Source organism: Macrosteles quadrilineatus, unplaced genomic scaffold (assembly GCF_028750875.1).
Source record: "Macrosteles quadrilineatus isolate MER2022 unplaced genomic scaffold, UCM_ALF_1.0 Scaffold_1__1_contigs__length_201487025, whole genome shotgun sequence".
Classification (NCBI taxonomy): domain Eukaryota; kingdom Metazoa; phylum Arthropoda; class Insecta; order Hemiptera; family Cicadellidae; genus Macrosteles; species Macrosteles quadrilineatus.
In genome coordinates, this window is record NW_026542594.1 from 113,792,995 (window position 1) to 113,816,863 (window position 23,869).

A 23,869-nucleotide genomic window follows, 5' to 3' on the forward strand; every position below is an offset into this window, starting at 1 on the left:
AAATAATTTATAAATATGTGGAGAGAATAAATACATGTAATATTTAAAACTAAAAACGTTGATGCGCAGTATATAATAATAATTCAATAGGTTATGATAATCGTAAATTAGCTATTACATGCGCCTCTTGTTTTCTTCACGATGATACAGTAAGGATTTTTTGTATTCTCTTAACAAAGCCTGTTAATGGATAGCAAAGGGAATTTTCAGGAGGAGTTGTAGGATTTAATAATGAGAAATAAATAATAACATACCTTTAAATAACAGTCCGGTGACTATTTTTCATGTTTAAATAGTTAATTTCCCTAGATTCCCCTAGATTGTTTTTATCAGGCTAATAGATTTTTGTTTTTGTGAATCACTGCCAATCAAAAGGTAGATAAATTCTCACTATTGTTTTCGTAAGCTATTGAGTGAAGAAACTAACACGAATAAATATTAGTTAAACTTAAGATTTATTAGGATCTTGATTAGACAGAGATTTACAAATTAACCGTAGAAAAAAATTTTAATGCTCAACCGAGCTTACAACTACAGTACGGTATTACAGTAAAAATAAATAGTTAGTACTAACAGATGCAGATCAGTTTAAAAGCATAAAACTACATTACAATAGTAAACAAGATTACATCAGTTTGGATATCAATAACAGACCTCCAACCAATAAATAAGCTATAAATTTGCTTATATAGCTACCACATATCACTTACCAGCCCCTCTTTTCCGCCAATCCTCTCCATAATGAGTCTGTCCTAACTTTTCTTTCTATCAACTTTTTCCATAGCATGCCTTCGGATATCACACGGTACCATTCCTTGCACACGAGTTCCGCATAGCAAAGCGAGTCCGCATCCAAATACGACAAAATATTTTCTGCAACATGATCTAATCCTTTTTCTGAAAAATAGAAATTTATTGTTTTGGTAAAATGTGTAATGACCTTCTTCCTAATCAGTTGTTTGGGAGAAAATTAGTAATGGTGATGCAATTTGATCTAGATACAGTTCTATGTATTAAGTAGTTTATGATAAAGTATCTCTAAAAATAAGAACTACATTTTTTTTTACTGAAAATCTGTTTTTTTCTAAAGCCACAAATAAATTCTGAAAAATTAAGTAGCCTAATTAAAGAGTCAAATTATATACAAATCAGGAGAACATCCCTTACTAAATTTGCTGTATGGATTGTATAAGACAGTCTGAGCCATTATAAAATGTTACACTCTTAAGTAATCCCCTATAGGCAATCGGACTATAATTATATACCAAGTATTGCAAATAGCATACTCTCTTTAAGACAGACCAAAACTCTATATTTATATTAACAGTCATTCTTATGTAGTATTCGCCATTGTGTTTCTTTCATTAACTGGAGTAGAAGTATCAATCCTACTTTAACTGCCTAACCTACCAAGGACTTTTGTTAGGTGTAATAAGCTACTTACTTGGTAACAGTGAAATGAAGTCCCTCTGCAGCATGGGTTTGAGGTAGGTGTTTATATGTCCATGCTGATAATGACACATCCGTGACAACAGATGTTCTACAAACTCTATTTGGTCTTGTTCGCTCCATCTCTCAAAGTACTTGAGACACGTCTCTCTTTCCGATGTAAACTGTGGTGTACCTGGGGTCTCTTTTTTCCTTGCGGGATCATACGGCGGTAGTATTGTCATCGGCGAAAACTGTAACATAATTGAAAGATATTTAATATTTAGACCTCTTAGAATTTTAGGTCAATGGATATACATATTTCAGTTAAACCTGCTGTAAACTTCTTAAATGTAATTTTACTGAGCCTACAGTACCTATAGACAATAGCACAACTATAAATAATAACAACATAAAATAAGAGTCCATAAGCTGTGGACATTACGGCATTGCTAGATTAACACGTTCGCTACTGAGCATCGCATATATGCGACGCCACGGTCATTGCCACAGACCGAGGTATACATTTGAATCTTACACATAGACCGGCTGTCACTTGGATAACAATACACACAGACCACGGGCGAAAACCTGTAAAACAGTGATCATTTACATTGTAATACGCTACAATAGTATTTATAAATAAATTATTCTTGTTTCTTTGTATTTTTTATAACCTTTTGTGATGTCGCATATTTGCGACGCCCGGTCTACAGCGAAGACAATAGTAAAAATTATCACAGTTTTCTTAAAATAGACTAAACGTCGCATATATGCGACAGTTCATTTTTTTGTGTTTTAAGGTAAAAGTAAGAAAAAATTAACAGATTATTCAAGAACAGTTTATAACTGAACAAATATAAAAGCTACATAGGATAATGCAGCATATATACTGCATACATACATACAATGATGCAGAAAAGTAAAGACCGGTTTTTCCAACTATTATATGACGTCACCAATCATCATATCCACAGACCAAGCGACGCAGTTGTGCGTCAGACATCTCTGTAGACCACTGCAGGGTATTCAGTGCCTTCAAATAGACCACTACAAAGATATAAGCATTTTAATAACATTAGAACCCCGACGCAAATATGCGGCGGCAGTCTATTTTAATGTGACTAGCCCTCGCATATATGCGACAGCAGTCTATGGGTGGAAACCGGCCGTCGCATATGTGCGTCGCTGGTCCATGTGAATGGACAATTTTGAACTATTGCAGTAGCGAACGTGTTAAGTGTTTTATTAGGCCCCTGGGATAAAATAACACTTGTGTTTCATTACAGAGCCTATACATTAGCCCTGAAACCTTTTGGGAATTGTACTTGCAAAGGACTCACTACAACTCCATGTGTAAGACAAAAACTCAGTAAACACAGTAAATAATAATAATAATAGTATACAACAGTATACTATTAGAGAAGAACATAAACAAATTGCACAAGCACTAATCAGCCATACAAAGTAGCCACAAAGTAGTATCACTCTACAAAGTGAAGTAGTATCACTTCAGGTCATCTCACATGAAACCGCATCAGCTAACATCTGAGTCAGGCTATGTGATTTCCTCTATACCTTACATTTGTATATTTATTGTCATGACTTTGATTCAATGATTTTATTTGGCCATTCAGCAAAGCAATAGGCTATGTCACATTTCAATACAAGTAAATATTGTATTGAATGTAACATCACATCCCACATCTCATCCGGTGACTTCACCCTATATCACCATTGTTTCTTTACGTTTAGTCACGTCTAAGTCATGCAGCATCAGACAGCTATACATTTTGATATCCATAGGCCTCATCTTGTCACATTATCTTATGTCTCATTCTGCGACGTCATTTATTACAATATGCGTCATCACGTTCTGTCACTTCGTCACGTCAAGTCAAGAAGCTTCACCACACGTCACAATAGCTTACGTCTCATCCCGTAGTCTTACGTCACAATATGCAAGGCTTACTACTCATTACATTATAATATGACATTTTGTCACATGATTTAAAATTAAGTCACAGAAGACTTGCTGCTCGTCACATTGTATTAAGTCACATGACTAAACGTCAAGAAATATTACAATATATAACTTTGTAACATTGTCACCTAAATAAATGTCAAGCTGTGTTACTGATCCTCTAATTATATAAATTAAGCCACGTCACTAATTTTCACACTATGTTACAGCTCGTGAAATCCCACTAAGTCACATGACCAAACGTCACGATATATTACGAATTGTAACATTGTTTTAAGTCATGTGACGAAATGCACCATATTACACTGCTCGTCACATCGAGTTAACCCTAGAACTGCCAATCAGTCATTTTTGTGGCTGATAGTGACTGATCCAGTATTTTACATAAAGCCCATAACTAATTGATTTACTTATATTGATCAAGGATGTAAGTTAAAGATGTTGGCTATCCTGTTAACTCAGGAGTAAAACTTTTTCTGGGTAAGCATAGTTGATTAATATTTTTCTTTGCCTGTGACAAACTCGAGGTCAGCTGCTGAGCAATTTTGTAAACAAACAAAATTCAATTTGTATTGAATATTTTTCAACAAACAATACTTATTTTCAAAAGTAGAAAAGATTTATAATAAAACGTATAACCTATAATGAATGTTATACATCAATCATGGTGATGTTTTATGACCCATAAGAAATTTATATGTATGAATTATGAAAATTTTTAGTACAACCTATATAAATAAGATCATAAATTTAGGTAAGGTTTTATTACTATACAAATAACATAATAATTCTTTGTGTTTCTTCCTGAAACGAATTACATATAATAATATAGTATAACCTTCATTAAAAATATGTTTTTATTCACCTTTAAAAATCGATCAGCTGACGAGTCAAACTGATCAAAAATTAAAAAAAAGATGTTTAGGGGGAATAACAAACAATTTTTATTTCCAAAATTGAGATGAGATTTCTTATAAAAAGTCACGTGACTATACGTCGATATGACACTTGTACGTATATAAAGTCGTGTGACTAGACGTCACGACGTTATCACTTCCCGTGATTAAGTGTCCCATGTTCCTTGACGTAGGGAGCGGCATCGTTGAAGTGAACGCTTAACATAACTCGCTCATCCTTTGGTCGAATGTCAGTAAAAGGCTACAGTATCAACAGTATGGTGTTCAACTTGGGTGCAAAACGTATTCTCCGTGTCCGGTGTTAGCTAATTTTACCCCTGGGAATATTACTACTTTACTGTCTTGTGACATCAGAAGTTGAGCTAAAAGTTAAGGATTTATTGACAAAGTATAAGAACGGAAGAGGAAGTGTGCGGCGGGGCCTCAGTCAGGGCCGAGTGTGAGAGGTCCTACAGAACAGCCAAGGTTCCGCCGCCGCGTCTCGCCGTGAGTAGGAAAACCTGTCTTGCTAATTGTCCAACACAGGACAATCTACACGCGTGGAAGTGCAGAAATGCTATATACAAAACAAAGATTGTACCAGTGCAGCACCAACTATCGTTAAAAAGGTTTTCAATTTGATAGTTTTTATTTTCCGAAACAATATTTTTCATTTTGAATTAGTCTATATATTGTTTGCTTGAGCACTTTGAATACAGTTGTAAGAGCGTTAATACAGAGGGGAACTCACATACATCCAAAGTTTTTGATACTACTTTTAGTCGCCTGAATAATATCGCTCTTCGCATACGCACATTGCGCATGACAGTTGTTTGTGGTAAACTTCTTGTGAACGTAGCACCACGAGTAATTTGTCACGTTGATCTCGATTGCTATGTCGCTACCAGTTGCCAGTTAGGTTGGTAATGGTGGGGAGGGGAGAGTTACTGGCGAAAACACAAGTTTCTCGTCGCAGTCGCAGCTGCGTGTAGACCACCGGAAGTCTACATCGAACAGGTTTAGAGAACTGAGCGCACTCCGATGCCAACACCAATGACTACTGAACTTCATTAATAAGACGTGAAAGTTTATGGAAATTGCCGCCAGGACGACAGTAACATGGAAAATACAAAAAATAAATATACATAAAATATACATTGTGATTCATCCATCGATTGATGAGCGAAGCAAACCGATAGATGTGGCAAAAACAAAGCCGCGTTTACACCTAAGTTGACAACAAAAAGTTTACAACCAAAATTTTACAGCTAAAAGTTTACAACTAAAAATTTACAACTACTGTAAATGTTGCTCTGAACAAATTTAAGAAACTAGTGTAAGATTTTTTGAGGAAAACCAAAAGTTGCTCCTCACTAATTTAGGAGAAACTAGTGGAAAACTTGTTGCCAAAGAATTGACTACCGCCCGCCTTCACACTCTGGGTGCGTGGAGGGGCCTAAGGAGACAGTTCTCCACTATATTTCCACCATTTGCTTGCGCAAAGCGCGTAGCAAATAATCTTCCACTTTTTGTTGTAAACTTTCTTTAATCTTTACCGACGCTCCGCGGGAAACTAAAATTTAGTGGAAACTTGTCTCTCCACTAGTGGACGACAGAAAAAGACGCTTTATTTTGTAGAAAAAGCAACTAGTTTCCGCCACTATTGGAAAACTTAGTGGAAGACTTTGGTGTAAACGCGGCTTATATAGAATGAAAACTTATCTTCTAATCAAATCGAACGCATTTATTTTGCTGGAAGGTAGTTTTAGCTAAACGTTCTCACTTAATTTTTTATTTTTTTTATTTAAAACTGTACACTATATGATTGCTATGATTATTCGTAATTAGTTCAGACGATAATGTTTTTGAAAGGGAATGGGGATCGTATAAACTTCTGTACAACGAACAAACTTGGTCGTGCATTATTACGCCAAAGATTTCCTTAATTGTACCAAGCCCAAAGTCAGGGGTGACTTCCCGGAAGATGGAATGTCCTGGTTTTAAGTATCATCGTGCACGTCATGGTACGCGCGCATACCAAAGTCTGGTCAAACACTTGGCTTCGAAGAATTAAGACATTCACACATACCGTACAAGCGTGTATTTAAGCTTCCAGTTTTGCATATTTTTGGGATTTCCAAAAAACAAACCCCTCTTTCTTATTTAATTTCCAAAATCAACCCCCATCTATTTTGTGGATCAGAGGCTCAGTCATGGTGAAGTGTTAGGCTGGGCGCACACTAATATATTAATAAATTTAGACTGGGCAATAAAATAATTTGGTTTTTGAACTTCAGTTATTTAATTTCAAAATTAGTGAGGTCATAATTTAATAACTAAAGACACTCTCGCCAATCCAGTGAATACAAAAAGACAATTTGAATCCCGATCGATGCTCTAGTTTTTTTAGGAGAAGGCCGCGTAAAATGCCTTCTGGGCCGTACAGACAGACAGACGGAAATTTAAATAAGACTTGTTTCGGCTTCTTTAATGTATAAAACGTAAAATAAGCAAAAAATATATCATTCTGAGCAATGTGCGGACAAAACTCTAATTTAATTTATATAAAAGAAAAAATATTAATGGCGAATGTTAAGTTCGATCCCCTAAATATACGCCTACCTTACGAATTCAACTATCAGCAAAGACTACTGAGTAGGTTTATGTACATTGACGGATACGTGGATAAAACGAGTAGGTTTTATATAACTACTGTACAATACTATGGCACTTGGCACTAAGCTATATGATGTCGCCGATTAGAGACTTACTAAGTTACCTTTAAGTTCACACCTGTCCTATCCTTGAGGTCAAGACTTCCATTTCAAAAACAGCAAACTTTCAGCAGTCTGATTGTTTTTACGTAAGATTCGTCGATACAGCAACAGCTCCACAATATACGCACGACACAATAACAAACTTATCCCGGTACTCCGTACTTCAACGCATAGACATAGCATTCGACGAATTTAAAATACATTTGCACACACTAATCGGGGCAACCATCTCGCAGATCGAAAGTGTTTGAAAGAAACAAAACTAAAGCCTACTGCGAGACCGGGCCGATACTGAGTATACGAATCGACGGTTCATTGCAAACGGATGAAAAAGAAAATAGGAAGACTCAGCATGCGACCGGGGGAGCGGAACAAACGGGGAAACGAGGGAAAGCGAGATGTGCAATCCCGTTATGAGCGTCCAAACAGTACTGTTAGAGCCGAGGCTGGCTGAGAGGCGGCTGGCGACACACAGACTAGACTAGCCCCATAATACTGTATTGATACAGTTACTGCAACAGTGTATTCAACTTGTACAACAAATACATCAAACGCAAATCTTAAAGGATAACAATCAATCATAGTTTTACGGCAATAAAAATGTAATTTTATCATCTATTTTACATAGAACGTGAATATCAAGTAATTGCACTAAAATATTTCCCCCTAATTACACAACATTGGGTTTAACGAGTAAGTAGGTTTGCTGCTACGTGCTACAGGGGAGGTAATAAAGTGTACTTTTTAGTGAAATGCAAATAGTTTAATATTAAATAAATACACTGGCCAAATTTGATCAAAATACATCCAAATACTCTACAATCAAACTACAATAATTTATTTTTTAAGGTCTAAAACGTTTTGTTCTAACGTCTTCATTATTACAGTATATTTGGAATTTTCTGCATAACCATTAAGCACACGACACCGCTTTATGTAGCAAATTATGTGTTTCTATAGCTCTACAAAATGGAAGTGATTGTAAAATGTTATAGGGAGTAGAAAATATGGAAACCCCTATTTTACCCCTATAAACCTCTCATAAAACCCCTACCCATGGAGACATGAAACGGCCCCAGATCCAAGTCTGCGTCGTCATGTTGTAGAGTGTCAGGTGATGGGGCGGGGGTTGGCGGGGGTTGGTGGGGGAGGGCGAGTCGTCGCCCCTACTATGATCGACCGATGCCACGTCACCTTGCAATACTGAACTGGCCAAACAATGGTCATCCCACGAGTGTCACTATATGATTTCCCATTTTAATATTTTTATTTGATTACCAGTACAGTATTATGAGTGTTACAACTTAAACTACTCAATTGCAGGACAATTAATTGTGGCTCCTAAACAGTGTTTGAGCTAGTTCATACTAAGTTATACCGACCTAAGCTGAATCTCTACTTCGCTATCCAGAAAGTTAGACTAGGATATCTAAAAAATTAAACGAAGTTTAGATAAGTCATAAAATCAAATTGTTATTGGTCAATTTTATAGAATGGTTAAATTTATAAAATTCGTAGAAATATTCCATATTTGACTCTTTTGATGGCTACTACTGTAAAACAGTTGGAAACCATTTACATTTACAGTACAAGAGTTGTATAAGAAAAACTGTCATCCCGTACGTCTTGAAATTTGAAATTAATTTCAACAAAGAAATCATATTGAGGTGCTGAGATTGTTAACTTAGAACGTGATTTACCACAGTACTTAATGACTGCTGGCTACTTACATCAACTAGATGTAAATTATTAGTGTTCTGATTTCTTGACTGTGAGAATTATCTTGTTACTGTATCTGTGTTAACCTGTTACAAGATCTTTAGGAAAAGAAAATAAACAATACATCTAATAACACTGAAAACTTATATCTAACAAAAAACCACTAAGTGGTAACACTTTCCCCGCCAAGTCAGCAATCCAAAAAAGTTAATAAATCATTACTTTTTCCGCCAAGAAAAACAATGTAATGTATGTAAGTTTGGCAACTTGGCGGCAGACTTTTGCTTGGTTTTTTTCATTTAAGTTACGTTCGTGGATAATTTCACAAATCAACTTCTCTAATTAATTAGTCCAACTAAGTATAATTTATGAAATGTGGCACAAATAAGGTCAAATTTTGTAAAATAAGCTCTCACCTAGCAATGTACCAATGGGAGGGATACTTGCTCAATGAAACTAGTTTTATGGTATTTTTTAAAGGGATCGAGCAAAAGTCTGCCGCCAAGTTGCCAAACTTACATACATTACATTGTTTTTCTTGGCGGAAAAAGTAATGATTTATTAACTTTTTTGGATTGCTGACTTGGCGGGGAAAGTGTTACCACTTAGTGGTTTTTTGTTAGATTTTATTTATTTTTGTAGAAAATTAACAGTTAAAATAAAAATCCTCTTTTCTCTGATACATTAAGGAACGCGGCAGCGTTCCGCCCCGCCAAGTCCCCCAGCGGTACACAGCTGCTGCAGTGTATATATACATGACGTGACAAAGTGGCTTTTTTACTCGTCTATAGCTCTGAAGAAACAAAAGCTATTAAAATAATTGTTCATCTACTGGATAGGGGCAATCATTCTCAACAAAATTAAAAAAAAGAATTTAAAAAACGGTTGTGTTTGAGCCAAGAAAAACTAGTTTGAAAATTCACAAATTTTCCGTGTTCTCCTTCTTCTCCTTAAATGTTGACGGACCTACAGCCCAAACCACTGGCTCAATTTTAATGTTTTTTATGTTGTTTGAAAGCCCTTAGCGTGTAGATGTGCCTTTTGAGGGTCTCAAGTCGGTGCGTTGACCCATAAACCCTTGGCAAGCCCTCAAAGTACGAGTTTGGCCCATTTAAATAACATGGGATTAAAATCAAAACAAAAGAAGGACCAGCTGCGATTAAATCTTAATTAATTAAATGTTAGAGAAATTCATAGGAACAGCTGAAAAATTATTTTAATACTTTTATAAAGTATTTTTTTCAGGTATACTGAATGATTTGAACAACTTACTATATAAAATTACTTAGAGCAGTGATATTCCCCGATACTTTCCATTGAAAAATGCAGTGTACCGATGGTACACTGGTACAGCAGCTCGTCTACAGTATATAGACCACGGCACAACTACATCTCATTTAATTTCAATAATATTGTTAATGTAGAACTAAATTCTACATTTTTGGTCTTATCTGCTTTAAACAGATTAAAAACTTTTTGACACACGTACCAAAATTACTATTTAACAAACCCACTGGGCTTAAACTCAGTTTCAAATTTCATCAATGCTCATCTTGAACAACATAAAATGTGTTGATGTTACATAAGTGTTCTAATAATTAAACCCGTATTTCTAAAGACTAGTGTAAATTGAGCCCTTATTAGAGATGTAAAAATGTAATCCAACTAATTAGGTTTGTTAGAAATAGCATAAGGCAAAACAAATATTGAATAACTCATTTATCCTAAATTTACATATCACTTTTTAATTGCTTGTTTAACATATGTAGAGTGATTTTCCCGATCGTTTTATTTGTTTTAGTGTATCAAAACATAGAACAAACCTTAGTACTAGCGTACTAGTACTAAGTTTCAAGTTCCTAGGTTTCATATGTTTTGATAAGTAGTATTAAACTGTTAAAAATGACGAGCTGCTGTACCAGTGTACCATCGGTACACTGCATTTTTCAATGGAAAGTATCGGGGAATATCACTGCTCTAAGTAATTTTATATAGTAAGTTGTTCAAATCATTCAGTATACCTGAAAAAAATACTTTATAAAAGTATTAAAATAATTTTTCAGCTGTTCCTATGAATTTCTCTAACATTTAATTAATTAAGATTTAATCGCAGCTGGTCCTTCTTTTGTTTTGATTTTAATCCCATGTTATTTAAATGGGCCAAACTCGTACTTTGAGGGCTTGCCAAGGGTTTATGGGTCAACGCACCGACTTGAGACCCTCAAAAGGCACATCTACACGCTAAGGGCTTTCAAACAACATAAAAAACATTAAAATTGAGCCAGTGGTTTGGGCTGTAGGTCCGTCAACATTTAAGGAGAAGAAGGAGAACACGGAAAATTTGTGAATTTTCAAACTAGTTTTTCTTGGCTCAAACACAACCGTTTTTTAAATTCTTTTTTTTAATTTTGTTGAGAATGATTGCCCCTATCCAGTAGATGAACAATTATTTTAATAGCTTTTGTTTCTTCAGAGCTATAGACGAGTAAAAAAGCCACTTTGTCACGTCATGTATATATACACTGCAGCAGCTGTGTACCGCTGGGGGACTTGGCGGGGCGGAACGCTGCCGCGTTCCTTAATTTACACTTATACTGTTAACTCATACGACGGTAAATATAGTTATAAGATGGTAAGTTGTTGTGATCGACCCAACAGGTGAATGACGAGAGTTCTACTGTCAGACTGCTACTGCTCTCTTCGCCCTTGGACTGTACAAACTGTCCACAATCCACGGTAGAAGCCTCTTTTCATTTAATTTTAGGGGATCCAGGGGTGCCCAGAAAGGGTGGGGGACAGCAGCGCGTTTGCGCTTCTGGGATTTGGTGAGGGTGGTTAGTTTACATATTATCATTGATAATAACTTTTGATAACTTAGTAACATCCGATGGTACAGGTTTTGGTTATTTTGTTAGAAGAGTACACTATTTAAACTAAGCAAAACATAAATATATAGGGATATAAACATTTTAACTAATAGTGATTTTAACCTCTAGGGACATCAAAATGAAAAATATCAAAATACTAAGGCGTAAACAATTCATGATGGTTTGATCAACAAATGTTTAACTCAAATGCGTTATCATTTTCTTAGCAAAAACTAAGATTATGGAATCCAGACAGAAAAAGCAAAACCTATACAGCTAAGACATCAATTAAATTGAATACGGCTGTAATAAATAAGGTGCAACACCAACGATAACTAATTTGTAAATTACAGTGATGTGTTGAGGTACGTAAAAATGATTCTTGCAGCTACCAACGGTTCTAAGGAAAAGAACCAGTACCAAAAACCAACGTTTACAGTTAAGAACTATAGTACATCTGACAAATTAAATGCATTAATCAATCCCGAGGTTATTGATCTCTTGGTTTTGGATTTTCTTGTAAAAAGTTATCGGAAATCAAAGTTATTTCTTATTAATTGTTTTATTTGTAAACAACTTTTAATGTAAACTTACCAGTGTCAGTTAAAAAAAAAAACTTTGTTATTTAATAGATTACGTATTCTCTAAACAATTATTGGTATCTTCTATTATTCTAATTCCGTAAGGAATTTCTTGTGCATAGCAAAACTCTTTTATTTATTAACCGATTTTGATGATTGTTGTGACAAATTAAAGGGAATTATCTGCAGAAGTCATGGAATAATTGATGTCACGCCCAGTTCAATGTGCTTTGCCCCATCGGACTTTAAAGTTACCATGCATTTTTATATATAAGTGAACATTTAGTTAAGTTTTTTAAACATATGATTTATTTCTAAAAAAAAACAGTCTTTATAACAATAACCTCTTTAAATATTTACTTTTCCTGTTTATTTATCAGTTAACTTTCCAATACAAGGATGGCTGATGAAATGGGATAGTTTATTTGTGCAGTTTCATGCAGATTGTTAAGGAGATTTATATCAGGAATTGTAAAGAAATATTATGGGATGAAGCTCATATGTCTAATAAGTAAGCTTTATCGTCTGAATAAAGATTACTGCGAGATATTGCCAGAAGAGAAGACCATGAAAAGCCTTTTGGTGGAAAGGTGATTGTTTTGGCTTTGTGACGAAATAAATAATAAAATAGTTGAGCAACTAAATTATGACAGCCGATTTTACAACTCAGTGGACACTTTGATTCAAGAAGAGGGAGACCAGTTACATGTGCCTGATGAATTTTTCACACTTTAGACCCAAGTGGTTTACCTCCTCGCAAGTTATGCCAAAAAAGGTGTAATTGTAATTTTACTAAGAAATCCACAAAAAGGACTGGTTAATAGAACCAGATTAATTGTGAAAGAGATGAATGATGAAGTCCTAAGTCTTGAAATTATTACTTTAAGTTCAGTTGGAAAACGAGTGTTACTGCCCCAATTAAGCTTAGAACCATCAGAAGGAAATTTTCCTCTAAAATTCAAACGTCGACAGTTCCCATGATTGTCGAATCGCTTTTGCCATGACTATTACAAAACTAAAGGACAGACAGTTGAAAAGTTGGTCTTTATCTGCTAGAGCTGCATCCCCTGCTTTCAGCATGGGGAATTAATTGTACGTAGCAATGTCAAGATTCCGCGCTTTTAATGATCTATAAATAATGGTTAAAGAACAACGAAACCAAGGTCATTTGGCTGAAGACGTTAGAGTGTTTAAAAAAAACATAGTATGTGAAGAGTTTCTTATTTAAAATTTTAAAGTAAGATGAACATTTTAACTGGTCTGTCGGTCGGTATTCTAAGCCTACTCTGTTAAATCCTTTATTAAAACAGTATTGAGCTTAAGATTTTTATTTATGGTTCACTAGTTAAAATTTAAGCGCTTAAAAGTTCTTCCTTTTTTCATATTGATAAGTTAAAAGGTAATTAAAAATTTTTTTAATGATTTTCTGTATAGTTAATATTATTAACTGGAAACAACTAGTATCTATTAATATCAAAATGAAATGTGACAAAAATCACACAATGTGTTGAGTTTTTGGACATTTGTAATTTTATTTCTTAAGTAGGTAATCGTTTACCATGGTAGGTCATGTCATCTAGGGAAAAGTACCGGTATCAAGGACCGTCGTCGAAAAGGTTGTTATGAATAATTGGGTAGGCGTACGTACCCAAGAGATGGGCTATGGGCCTATTGGCTCTTGGCTGTATGGTCCAGCGATTGCATCACACGGTGAGTAGAAACAGAAAGTGACATATTGGAAAAGCGAGTTTAGCATCATCCGTAAACCTCTGTTACAATCACCCACTGCAGTTGTGATTTTTTACTTTACACTTTACACCACCGCCATTGAAGCACCGTCAATGAGTGGAAACCTTGTTTGTAAGCTATTGGCGACGATCCCAGCCCTATACAACACTTATTAGAGTTCTTTCTGATTATCAAAACTCAAGAATAATTTTATCCCACACACAAAGAATCAGACAGAAATAGAGATAAAACTTGTTTCTGCTTCTTTAATGTATAAAACGTAAAAATAACCTAAAAATATATAATTCTGAGCAATGTACAGACAAAACTCTGATTTTATTTATATAGATGTTTGGTAGGAAATATGGTTAGGTTACAGTCGAATGTTGAATTTGAGCTAGAGAAGCAAATAAAATGTTGCTTTTAAGTCCTGACATGTGCTTTATCACATTTTAATGCATTAACTAATATACCCCCACCGCAGCAAACCTGCAGACTAAGCAAATTTCCGATTGCTTGATTGGATTTACACTAAAATGTCTCCATAAAAATATATGATTTATTCCCTACTTAAATAGAATTAGTTTAATGAGTACTTTGGTTTGCTGCAACAGGGAGGGTAAGAAGGTGTTTTTTTTATTAATAGCTTAGTAAGAAATAAAAACTTTTCCAAATTTGATCAAAAGTTTGTTTATAAACAAGCAAACTACAACAGTTTGAAACTTATTCTCCATTAGAATAACATGGGAATTTTCAATAAAAGCAGTTTTTTTTTATTTTCTCAGTAACCATTAGGCGTATAATAACGTTTCATTATACTAAATTTTATGTTTTTTTAGGTAAAAAAATGGGAAACCCCTGTTTTTAGCATATAAACCCCCGTTCCCATAGTCCGATCATGCTGATTCGCGAACTCGTTCAAATACGTGTAGGCTTACGGATCATTTTTGCTAAAGTTATCGTGCTAACGGACACACACACACACACGTACATGAATTTGAATGGATGGTGTTTTTGGCCTCTAGGGACCTCAAAACGAAAAAGTAAATCGGTCCCGGGTCCAGGTCTTACCATGAGTACTACGGTAATAGCTTATTCCCTATATGGGAAATTCGCTAAAACACACAATTTGAAATACACAGTTGTTGTTCACGTCTCGTGAGTCCAATTCAAATTTATAAATATGATTCTAATTTGTATAATAACACAGAACTATCGGATATTACAAATTCAGTACAATGTCCATTTGTCTATAACAATGGTAAATAGCTTATCTTGTCTTGTCTTTATCAATAAAACAAACATTACAAAACTGTACACACAACTGATATGTGACCAATTTTAGAATGAAAAATATTTGAATTTTTAAATTGATACAGTAGTTACATAAGCCGTTGGTATAGCTGGGGACTTCAACAAAATGTTTCATTCATGAAGACGCCTGCACAAAATATTTTCAGGGGATGCAAACCAGTATCTCCTAATCCTTGACTAATCTACGAAAATAAGAACTTGAGTTTTGTAATTACCGGTACTACCTAAGAATTCTAACTGCTTCATTTATCGAAAGTTCAGGTCTGTCTAGCACCTTGATAGAACTTTGTTAGGGATTGGATTTCAACAGAAAAGAACCTCGTAATTACAATGAGGTAAGTTTGTCGTATAGAAGTAAATACACAGCAAACATATATAAATACCCCCGCCGCAGCAAACCTGCAGAATAAGCGAATTTCCATTTGACTGATAGGATTTACACTGAAATGTCTACTTAAAAATATAACATTTATTCTTGATTTAAATAGAATTAGTTTAACAAGTACTTAGGTTTGCTGCATCAGGGAGGGTAAAACTTTTTTTTTTTTTTTTTTTTTTTTTTTTGTAAAATGTGAATAGTTAGTAAGAAATAAAAACATTTTCCAAATTTGATCAAAATATGTTCACAAACAAGCAAACTACAACAGTTTACTTATTCTCCATAAGAATAACATGGGAATTTTAAATGTACAATTTTTTGGTATTTTCTCCGTAACCATTAGGCGCATAATAACGCTTCAATATACTAAATTATTTGTTTTTTTAAGCTCTACAAAATGGTTTGGAAAGAAATTGCTAAACTTTATGTTTTTTGGGTAAAAAATGGGAAAAACCTATTTTTACCCCATAAAACCCCCCGTAAACCCCCGTTCCCATGGTCCGTAAAAATCGGTCCCGCGTCCAGGTCTTACCATGAGTACTACGGTAATAGCTTATTCCCTATATGGGAAATTCGCTAAAACCTACTCCTACTCTAAAACGTGTGTTTCAACACTCATAGTCCAGGCGCTAAACGGGTTGAGTATGCACTGAAAGTCTGACAAAATTTGACTTTTGATTATTGTTGGGGACATCTAGTAGATGAACAAAATCGATGATGTCGCATTTCTAGGGTGGTCACAACTCGGGGGGAGGGGGGGAAGTTGCGCGGGTCATCGGTTTACGTTTCCGCGTCTAACTCACAAACGGTTAATGATAGAAAGGTGAATTAAGCGTCTATCTACGCCTAAATATATTGTCTTTTAAAAAGGTTATTACAACCTTTCTTCTATCTCTTATACTTTAGGCGCTAATCAACATTTATTGCAAAAAAAAATTTAAAAATACTTAAAAATGAAATACCGGAAATATTGCGCTTGTTTAGGGTATGTTAAAACTATTTATGATTAGAAAAACTAACAAGTAGTACAACAACACCAAGTTTAAAGAAATCCGTGCAAAAACAACAGAGCTACGTTGATTTCAGTAAGAGTAAACGTGGAAAATTCGTAGTAGTACCGAGGCGCGCATGGACGGTACGTAGCCCACAGTCGATATAGGTTTGATGTTGTATGTAACTATGGGAAAGCTGAATTTTTCTATGCTGTTAGACCATGTTGAGATGAGCATTTCCCCATAAGTCCCCACTCCTACCCCTTTGTGCTTTCCTCTACCCCCCCCCCCCCCCTTTTAGATAAATTTACAGTCTCTTAGAAATTAAGCTATAACTTTAAAACGGGTAAGGATAATAACGCAATCTTTTATTAATCATTTTGCGTTACGATAATCTACAAAAATAATTATTAGATGAATAAATGATGAAGAAGGTAGATGATGAAGAAGAAGAAAATGTGTTCATTGTAATAAAATATCAATACAGTGTTTTTTATTTAAATGCAAAGAACAATGGTCAAAGACCGTCTGTTTTGTGTAAGACACACTGATTTTAAAATATTTTAAAACCGTTTAAAAAAATACCATGAATCACATACAATTATTCATGAAATAAACTGATTTCCACTACAGAACATACACAAATAGCACTGAATACCAATAAAGATAAGATAACAATTGAATGAATAATCAAATTTAAATGTAGCCTACTGAGAATCTGAATTTTTCCTACAAACAGTTAATAATTCATAAAACAAACCTGTTACTTTTATAATTTACTTTGATAGATACTTAACAAACAATACTTTATAATTTTTTTAAATTACATAGATTTTTCCAATTTTTGTATCGATATCTCAATTCCTTAATTTAATAATTATACTCCATTATCAATTCCCACCCTTTACTCCACGCCTCTTTAAGATAATTTCCAAGTGCCCGCCAATCTTTGCCATTTAAAAATTCAAAAAAACTCATATTCATTTAAATATAACTTGTTAGACCAAAATTGACGTATCTTTTTTTAAATTGGAGATTCTGCTATAAAAGGGTACACGTTTCATCCCGGTTGAGATTACATAGTGAACATACACAAATTTTATTTTCCATATAGTGTTAACTTTTTATTAGACGACCCCTTTTAATAATTGTAAAAAAATGTTTTTAGGGATGGTTACGAATAAAAAATATATATCCACAATTTTCCAATATGGCCAACAACTTTGTTATTTCTTATGGAATACGCTGTATTTTAGTATTCTTTTACAATTTAAAAGCTATTTTCTTATTCGTGACATTTTTTCTCTAAACCTACCCCATTTAGGAGTTACAGCGTGTTATATCTAAAAGAAAGGCTTGTGGTGTACATTCGGCATCCTGTAGCTCATAAACGAGTAAGTTGAGGGAGAAAGTGCAAAGAATAAATAAGTCACATATAAGTCCTCGTTCAAAAAATATATAAAATACGTTAAAAAATACTGATTTTGTTGTTTTAAAAATGGCCACCATTTTCAAAAATGCTAGCTTACTTTGATATTGGAACAATTTATTTTATGGTTTTTTTTTAAATGTAGATGTGATTTGAAAACTTGTTTATTCTTTGTATTTCCGCTCTTAAACTTACGTTTATGAGCTGTGAGGATGCAGGATGTACTCACAAACCATTTCTTTTTCGATGTAACTCCTAAACAAGTAGCTTTAGAGAAAAATGTCAAGAATAAAAAGGTTTAAAAGTTGTGCGTTTACATTCTAAAACAATCATAAAATACAGGGTATTCCATAGGACTAACAAAGTTGTCAGCCATATTGGAAAATGGCGAACATATATTTTAAAATTCGAAACCACTAAAAAAAATCTTAAAATAAAGGGTAGTGTCCCATAAGAAGTTAACTCTATATCTCATAATAAAAAAGTTATCTATTGGTTCACTTTAGGTGAGACACACCCTGTATAATAAAATGAGGCTCTGGCGTACAGCAGCAAATGCACGATATTCATTCATATGTATCCACTACAGTCTGTATATGTACTGAATGAGATACATAACGTTAATATAATCTATATAAAGCGGCAAATTCAAATACAAAAACCATAATATACGTAATTTTTTTCATTGTTGCGGTGCACAAAAAAGTAAAATCAATATACTGTACTATCTATAACTACTATATGCAAACAAACTGTTAATAACTATGTATCATTTTAAAATGTAAACTATGCACCCCAAATTTTGTATCAAACATTTTGTTGTGCGACCTCGTATAAAACATCTACAAAGAAAAGTTTCTTAAATTAATCCGTAAACAATATTTTTTTATGTTTATGCTATTTTTTAACTATGAATATTTAGGATACCATGGTAAACACCTTTTGTAGAATATCGTAACGCAAAATGATTAATAAAAGATTGCGTTATTATCCTTACCCGTTTTAAAGTTATAGCTTAATTTCTAAGAGACTGTAAATTTATCTAAAAGGGGGGGGGGGTAGAGGAAAGCACAAAGGGGTAGGAGTGGGGACTTTTGGGGAAATGCTCATCTCAACATGGTCTAACAGCATAGAAAAATTCAGCTTTCCCATAGTTACATACAACATCAAACCTATATCGACTGTGGGCTACGTACCGTCCATGCGCGCCTCGGTACTACTACGAATTTTCCACGTTTACTCTTACTGAAATCAACGTAGCTCTGTTGTTTTTGCACGGATTTCTTTAAACTTGGTGTTGTTGTACTACTTGTTCGTTTTTCTAACCATAAATAGTTATAACATGCCCTAAACAAGCGCAATATTTCCGATATTTCATTTTTAAGTATTTTTAAATTTTATTTTTTGCAATAAATGTTGATTAGCGCCTAAAGTATAAGAGATAGAAGAAAGGTTGTAATAACCTTTTTAAAAGACAATATATTTAGGCGTAGATAGACGCTTAATTCACCTTTCTATCATTAACCGTTTGTGAGTTAGACGCGGAAACGTAAACCGATGACCCGCGCAACTTCCCCCCCTCCCCCCCGAGTTGTGACCACCCTAGAAATGCGACATCATCGATTTTGTTCATCTACTAGATGTCCCCAACAATAATCAAAAGTCAAATTTTGTCAGACTTTCAGTGCATACTCAACCCGTTTAGCGCCTGGACTATCACATGCGTACAGTTCTATTAGAACCATTGTAACTCGAGGCACACTGCTAGCGGGCGTTTGCACGAAGAACCTTTTAGGCGCACGTTGCAACGCATGGCCGAAGCACTGGTGCTGCATGTGTACTCATTTGATTGCTGTGTTTCTAGGGGAAGCACGTTCCAACGCTCCCATGTGTACAGGGTGTAAGTGTAAGGGAGGTTATGTTTTTGTTTACAACCTCTCATTGCCACAGACAATGAAGCAACCACTCATTATACCAAACATTAATTGCACCACTCATTAACAATTAAATTGGTCTTAACAGCTGATTAGTTGAAGTTTGAAGCATTACAATTTTACTTCTTTTCTCTCAATATCCTTGAATTTCATTGCTCCATTACTCTTGTTATTAAGTAAAACAATGCTGTTAAGTATTCAACAATGCTGTTAAGTGATCCTTTTTAATTCTAAGTAGCCTACTGAACTGAAACGGTCAATTTTTAAAAAACTGTCATAGGTCAAATGAATTATCCATTTTAAATGCAATCTTGGTTTTTTTATATGAATCCTTCTTTAAATGCCATTTGGCTTTATTTTGATTGACATGCACCTTCCTAACAACTTTGACTATTGGTAGAACCAAAAGTCAATGCTAACAGACAATCTTTTGAACATAACCTAACTTATTATTTTTATAAGAATTCTATTTTAGTGATTTTATCTCATTGTTTCTTCTGTTTATGAAGAGTGGGAACACAAGTGAATGACAGTTGAGTTTCCACTAATATCCTATGGGAATAATTTACAAATAAAAATACTTTCATAGTTCAATATGTGAAGTTAATTGTAAATTGGCATGCACCCCACGTTTTTCCTTTTAAATCTTAAAAGTATTTATTCTCTCAACATATTTATAAATTATTTTTTTACTTTTTAGTGTGTTTAAAAATGTGGCATTTTTAAAAATTATTTTTATTTGTAATTTATTTTCTACTTTTTAGTCTTTAATGTGTCCAAATATGTTAAATCTATTTTATATGGCCTGTTAATACATAACCAAAACCTTATTATCTGTAATCAGATGTTTTACATTTACTTTGAAATGCTTGTTTTATATTTTTCGAATACCTCGGGAGCAGAACCTGTACCTCTTAACCTCTGCTCTTTTAACTGTCAAATTTAAGTATTTACAGCTGACTTAAATTAATTGATATATTTACATTCTTTCATAATGTAAACATGGAAATTTTTGAAGCCCATGGGGCGTAGCCCAAGGGAAATATGAAAATTATGATATAATATTGCATTGTCATCCATTTGTGAGCTATGTTTCAAGTGTCAAGTCTCTAGCTCATCGGGAACTTTGTTTAAAATTAATATCAAAATTTGTTAAGCGAGCTAATAAAAACATGCCCATGGGGCGTAGCCCAAGAGAAATATGAAAATTAAATGATTATTGCATTGTCATCTATTTGTGAGCTATGTTTCAAGCCTCTAGCTCATCGGGAAGTATCCAAATTTGCAAGAAAGCGAGCTAATAAAAAAGCCCCCCAAGGAAAATATGAAAATTAAATGCACTGTCTTCCATTTTTGAGCTATGTTTCAAGTTTCAAGTCTCTAGCTCATCGGGAAGTTAGTATATAATTGATTGCAAAATTTGTACCAGACAAGAAAGCGAGCTAATAAAAACGTTTTTAAATAGGCTAGGTCCTAAGAAACAGTGTAGAGAATCAGGGTCGGATTTAGCATTTTGGCGCCCCTAGGCCCAATCATTTTTTCTGCCCCCCCCCCACTCCGATTAAAGTTGTTCTTTTACTAAAAACCTCGATTAAACAATTTATTATGTCATGCCTCTAAGCCAATTAAACACCTCTCCTCAATGCATTTTTATCTGGGTTGAACAAAAGTAATCTTAAAATGCACTTTTAGAAAATATATGAATTACTAGCTAACGCTTGTGTGGACTGAAAGAAAATCTAGCCTACAGAGCATTCCGGCATCAAAGAATCAATTGCCATCTGTTCAGTAAACTTGAACCATTTCATATAATTTAACACTCTATGTTTTCTTCAATGTACGATGTCTTTTCCTTGCAACATGTGTTCTTAATCAAATTAAACTATTCCCTATTTTTAACATATGTTGTGTATAAAAATGTAAATAAAACAGAGTTCTTGTTCTCTTGTAACAATTAAATGTGTGTTCATTTTTTCTCCCTTTCATGATCTTAATTTAATATTTCCATTTCTCTACATTTCTTACCTCTGGTCCTTCGAACTAATTCTCATTAAGCCCTTTCTCATTTCTATTCCCCTTTCTCAATAATTCCCTAGTATTTAATTTGCCTTTTGGCGAATGTATCAATGATATCATCATATTGAATATCCTGAGTCAGCCTCCCCTCAATGTTCAGCAGTGCTAGTGATGAGACTTTGTCGTGACCAGTTGTTGATCGTAGGTAATTCACGAGGAAGAGTGGATCTTTCTTCTTTTTAATTCAGGAAAAAAAGAAAGATCTTTCTACCGTGCAGTTTGTAGCGGGCGCACATAAAACCATTCGAAAGGTCAATATCAATGCTAGGGTAGATATCCAAAACGTCAAAGTGACGTAAAAGCTTGATGATCTCAATCAGGGGGATACTTGTTTTGCTCTGGTCGGCGTTTTGCACCAAAAATGGTTTCAAGTGCAAAAACTCGTCTACCACGGCAGGCTAAAGATTTTCGGAGTACACACTCAATAATTCTCTCAATTTCTTTGTGATATCTGAGGGTGTCAGTCGTTGTAATACCTCTAAAAATCCGAACCTTTTATGGAGCTCAGTATATTTTTCACCTCGTTGCTTAAGCTCTGAATGCAATGAATCCAAAATTACATTGACTGTATTCACACAAAAGTTGTCAGATCCTGATAAAGATATTGCAGTGCTGGGTTCACCATATTCCTCAGCATGTTTTTACCTCTTTTTTTATGTTGAGTATCAGCCTTAAGTACTTTTTCTCACCACATTTGCCCTTCGCTGTATTTTCAAGTTTTTCAAAATTATTTCTGACTTCTTGAAAAAAACCACAAAGAGAGTCATAGTAGTCATCATATTCCCAAGTTCTGTCGTATTGTACTGCAGCTTTTTACTTTACTTTGTTAAACCTTTCAAAGATTTTAACCCATAGTATTGCCATGAACGTTGTTTTCAGAGAACTTATGTAGCTTTTCTTTTAAGAAATTTGCTTTGTTCCTTGTTGAGGATCTTTTGTCACTATCATTAGCAATTTCATGCAAATGCAAATAAAAGCTTCTCAATTTTCACCCACAACTCGACATGCGTGCGGCAAGCAGACCATCGTGTCTTCTTGCCATATACTTGTAGCCTACTTCTTTGCCATAGACTTTGTAGCTGTAAAGGACAATAGTCCTTTAGAATAGCCCACCTTTCATTGTTGAGGCGCTGAAGAAATTGCATATATCCTGTAGCAGACCAAAAAAAGAAACTGCTTCCGTGCACGATTCCGCAGCACAAGACCCTACTAGGTTGAGAGAATACACGGTACATATTCTGCCAGAGGGCTTAACTGTTTAATTCAAGCCTGAACGCAGGAATAAACACCAGACATATTCGTAGCATTGTCGTATGCCTGAACCCTGCAATTTGAAATGTCCAAATCAAACTTGTCAAATAATTCAAGGACTGAAACATATCTAACAACGAATGTTAGCTGATCAACATGTAAAATGTCTGGGATTGAATCTAACACAATGCCGAAGTACTTTGCTTCGCTAGCATCTTTCATAATAGTGGATCTTACTTTTTCAGCCATAAGATAAATAAATTCCTCGTAAGTCGTTTAGACAGATAATAGGTACTTCCCGAACCTTTGTCACCATGATATCCTATAGGCCTTTACGTCGGTTTTATCTATTTTGTCATCTATCTCAATTGTATTTGTCAACACGTTTCTGGTACGGTTTGTGGTTCCAAAGTCTAGTTCAATGCCTTGTTTCAAACACACATTAAAGAAAGAACTAGCAAAACAAGGCATGACTAACAATCATCGTTTACGGCGAAGGCTCTAGGACTGACTG

At 34.5% G+C, this 23,869-nt stretch overlaps 1 protein-coding gene across 2 annotated transcripts in view; it reads right to left on the reverse strand.

The window, feature by feature from the left end:
- LOC128983466 (beta-TrCP) overlaps window positions 1-23,869 on the reverse strand; it is a 59,310-nt gene that overhangs the window by 9,695 nt on the left and 25,746 nt on the right. For both annotated transcript variants that reach the window (XM_054402773.1, XM_054402767.1), the window contains exons 2-3: window positions 1,445-1,682; window positions 711-897 (exon numbers count right to left, since the gene is read on the reverse strand). In XM_054402773.1, the coding sequence (XP_054258748.1) occupies window positions 711-897; window positions 1,445-1,682 (425 nt within the window). The remainder of the gene's footprint in view (window positions 1-710; window positions 898-1,444; window positions 1,683-23,869) is intronic.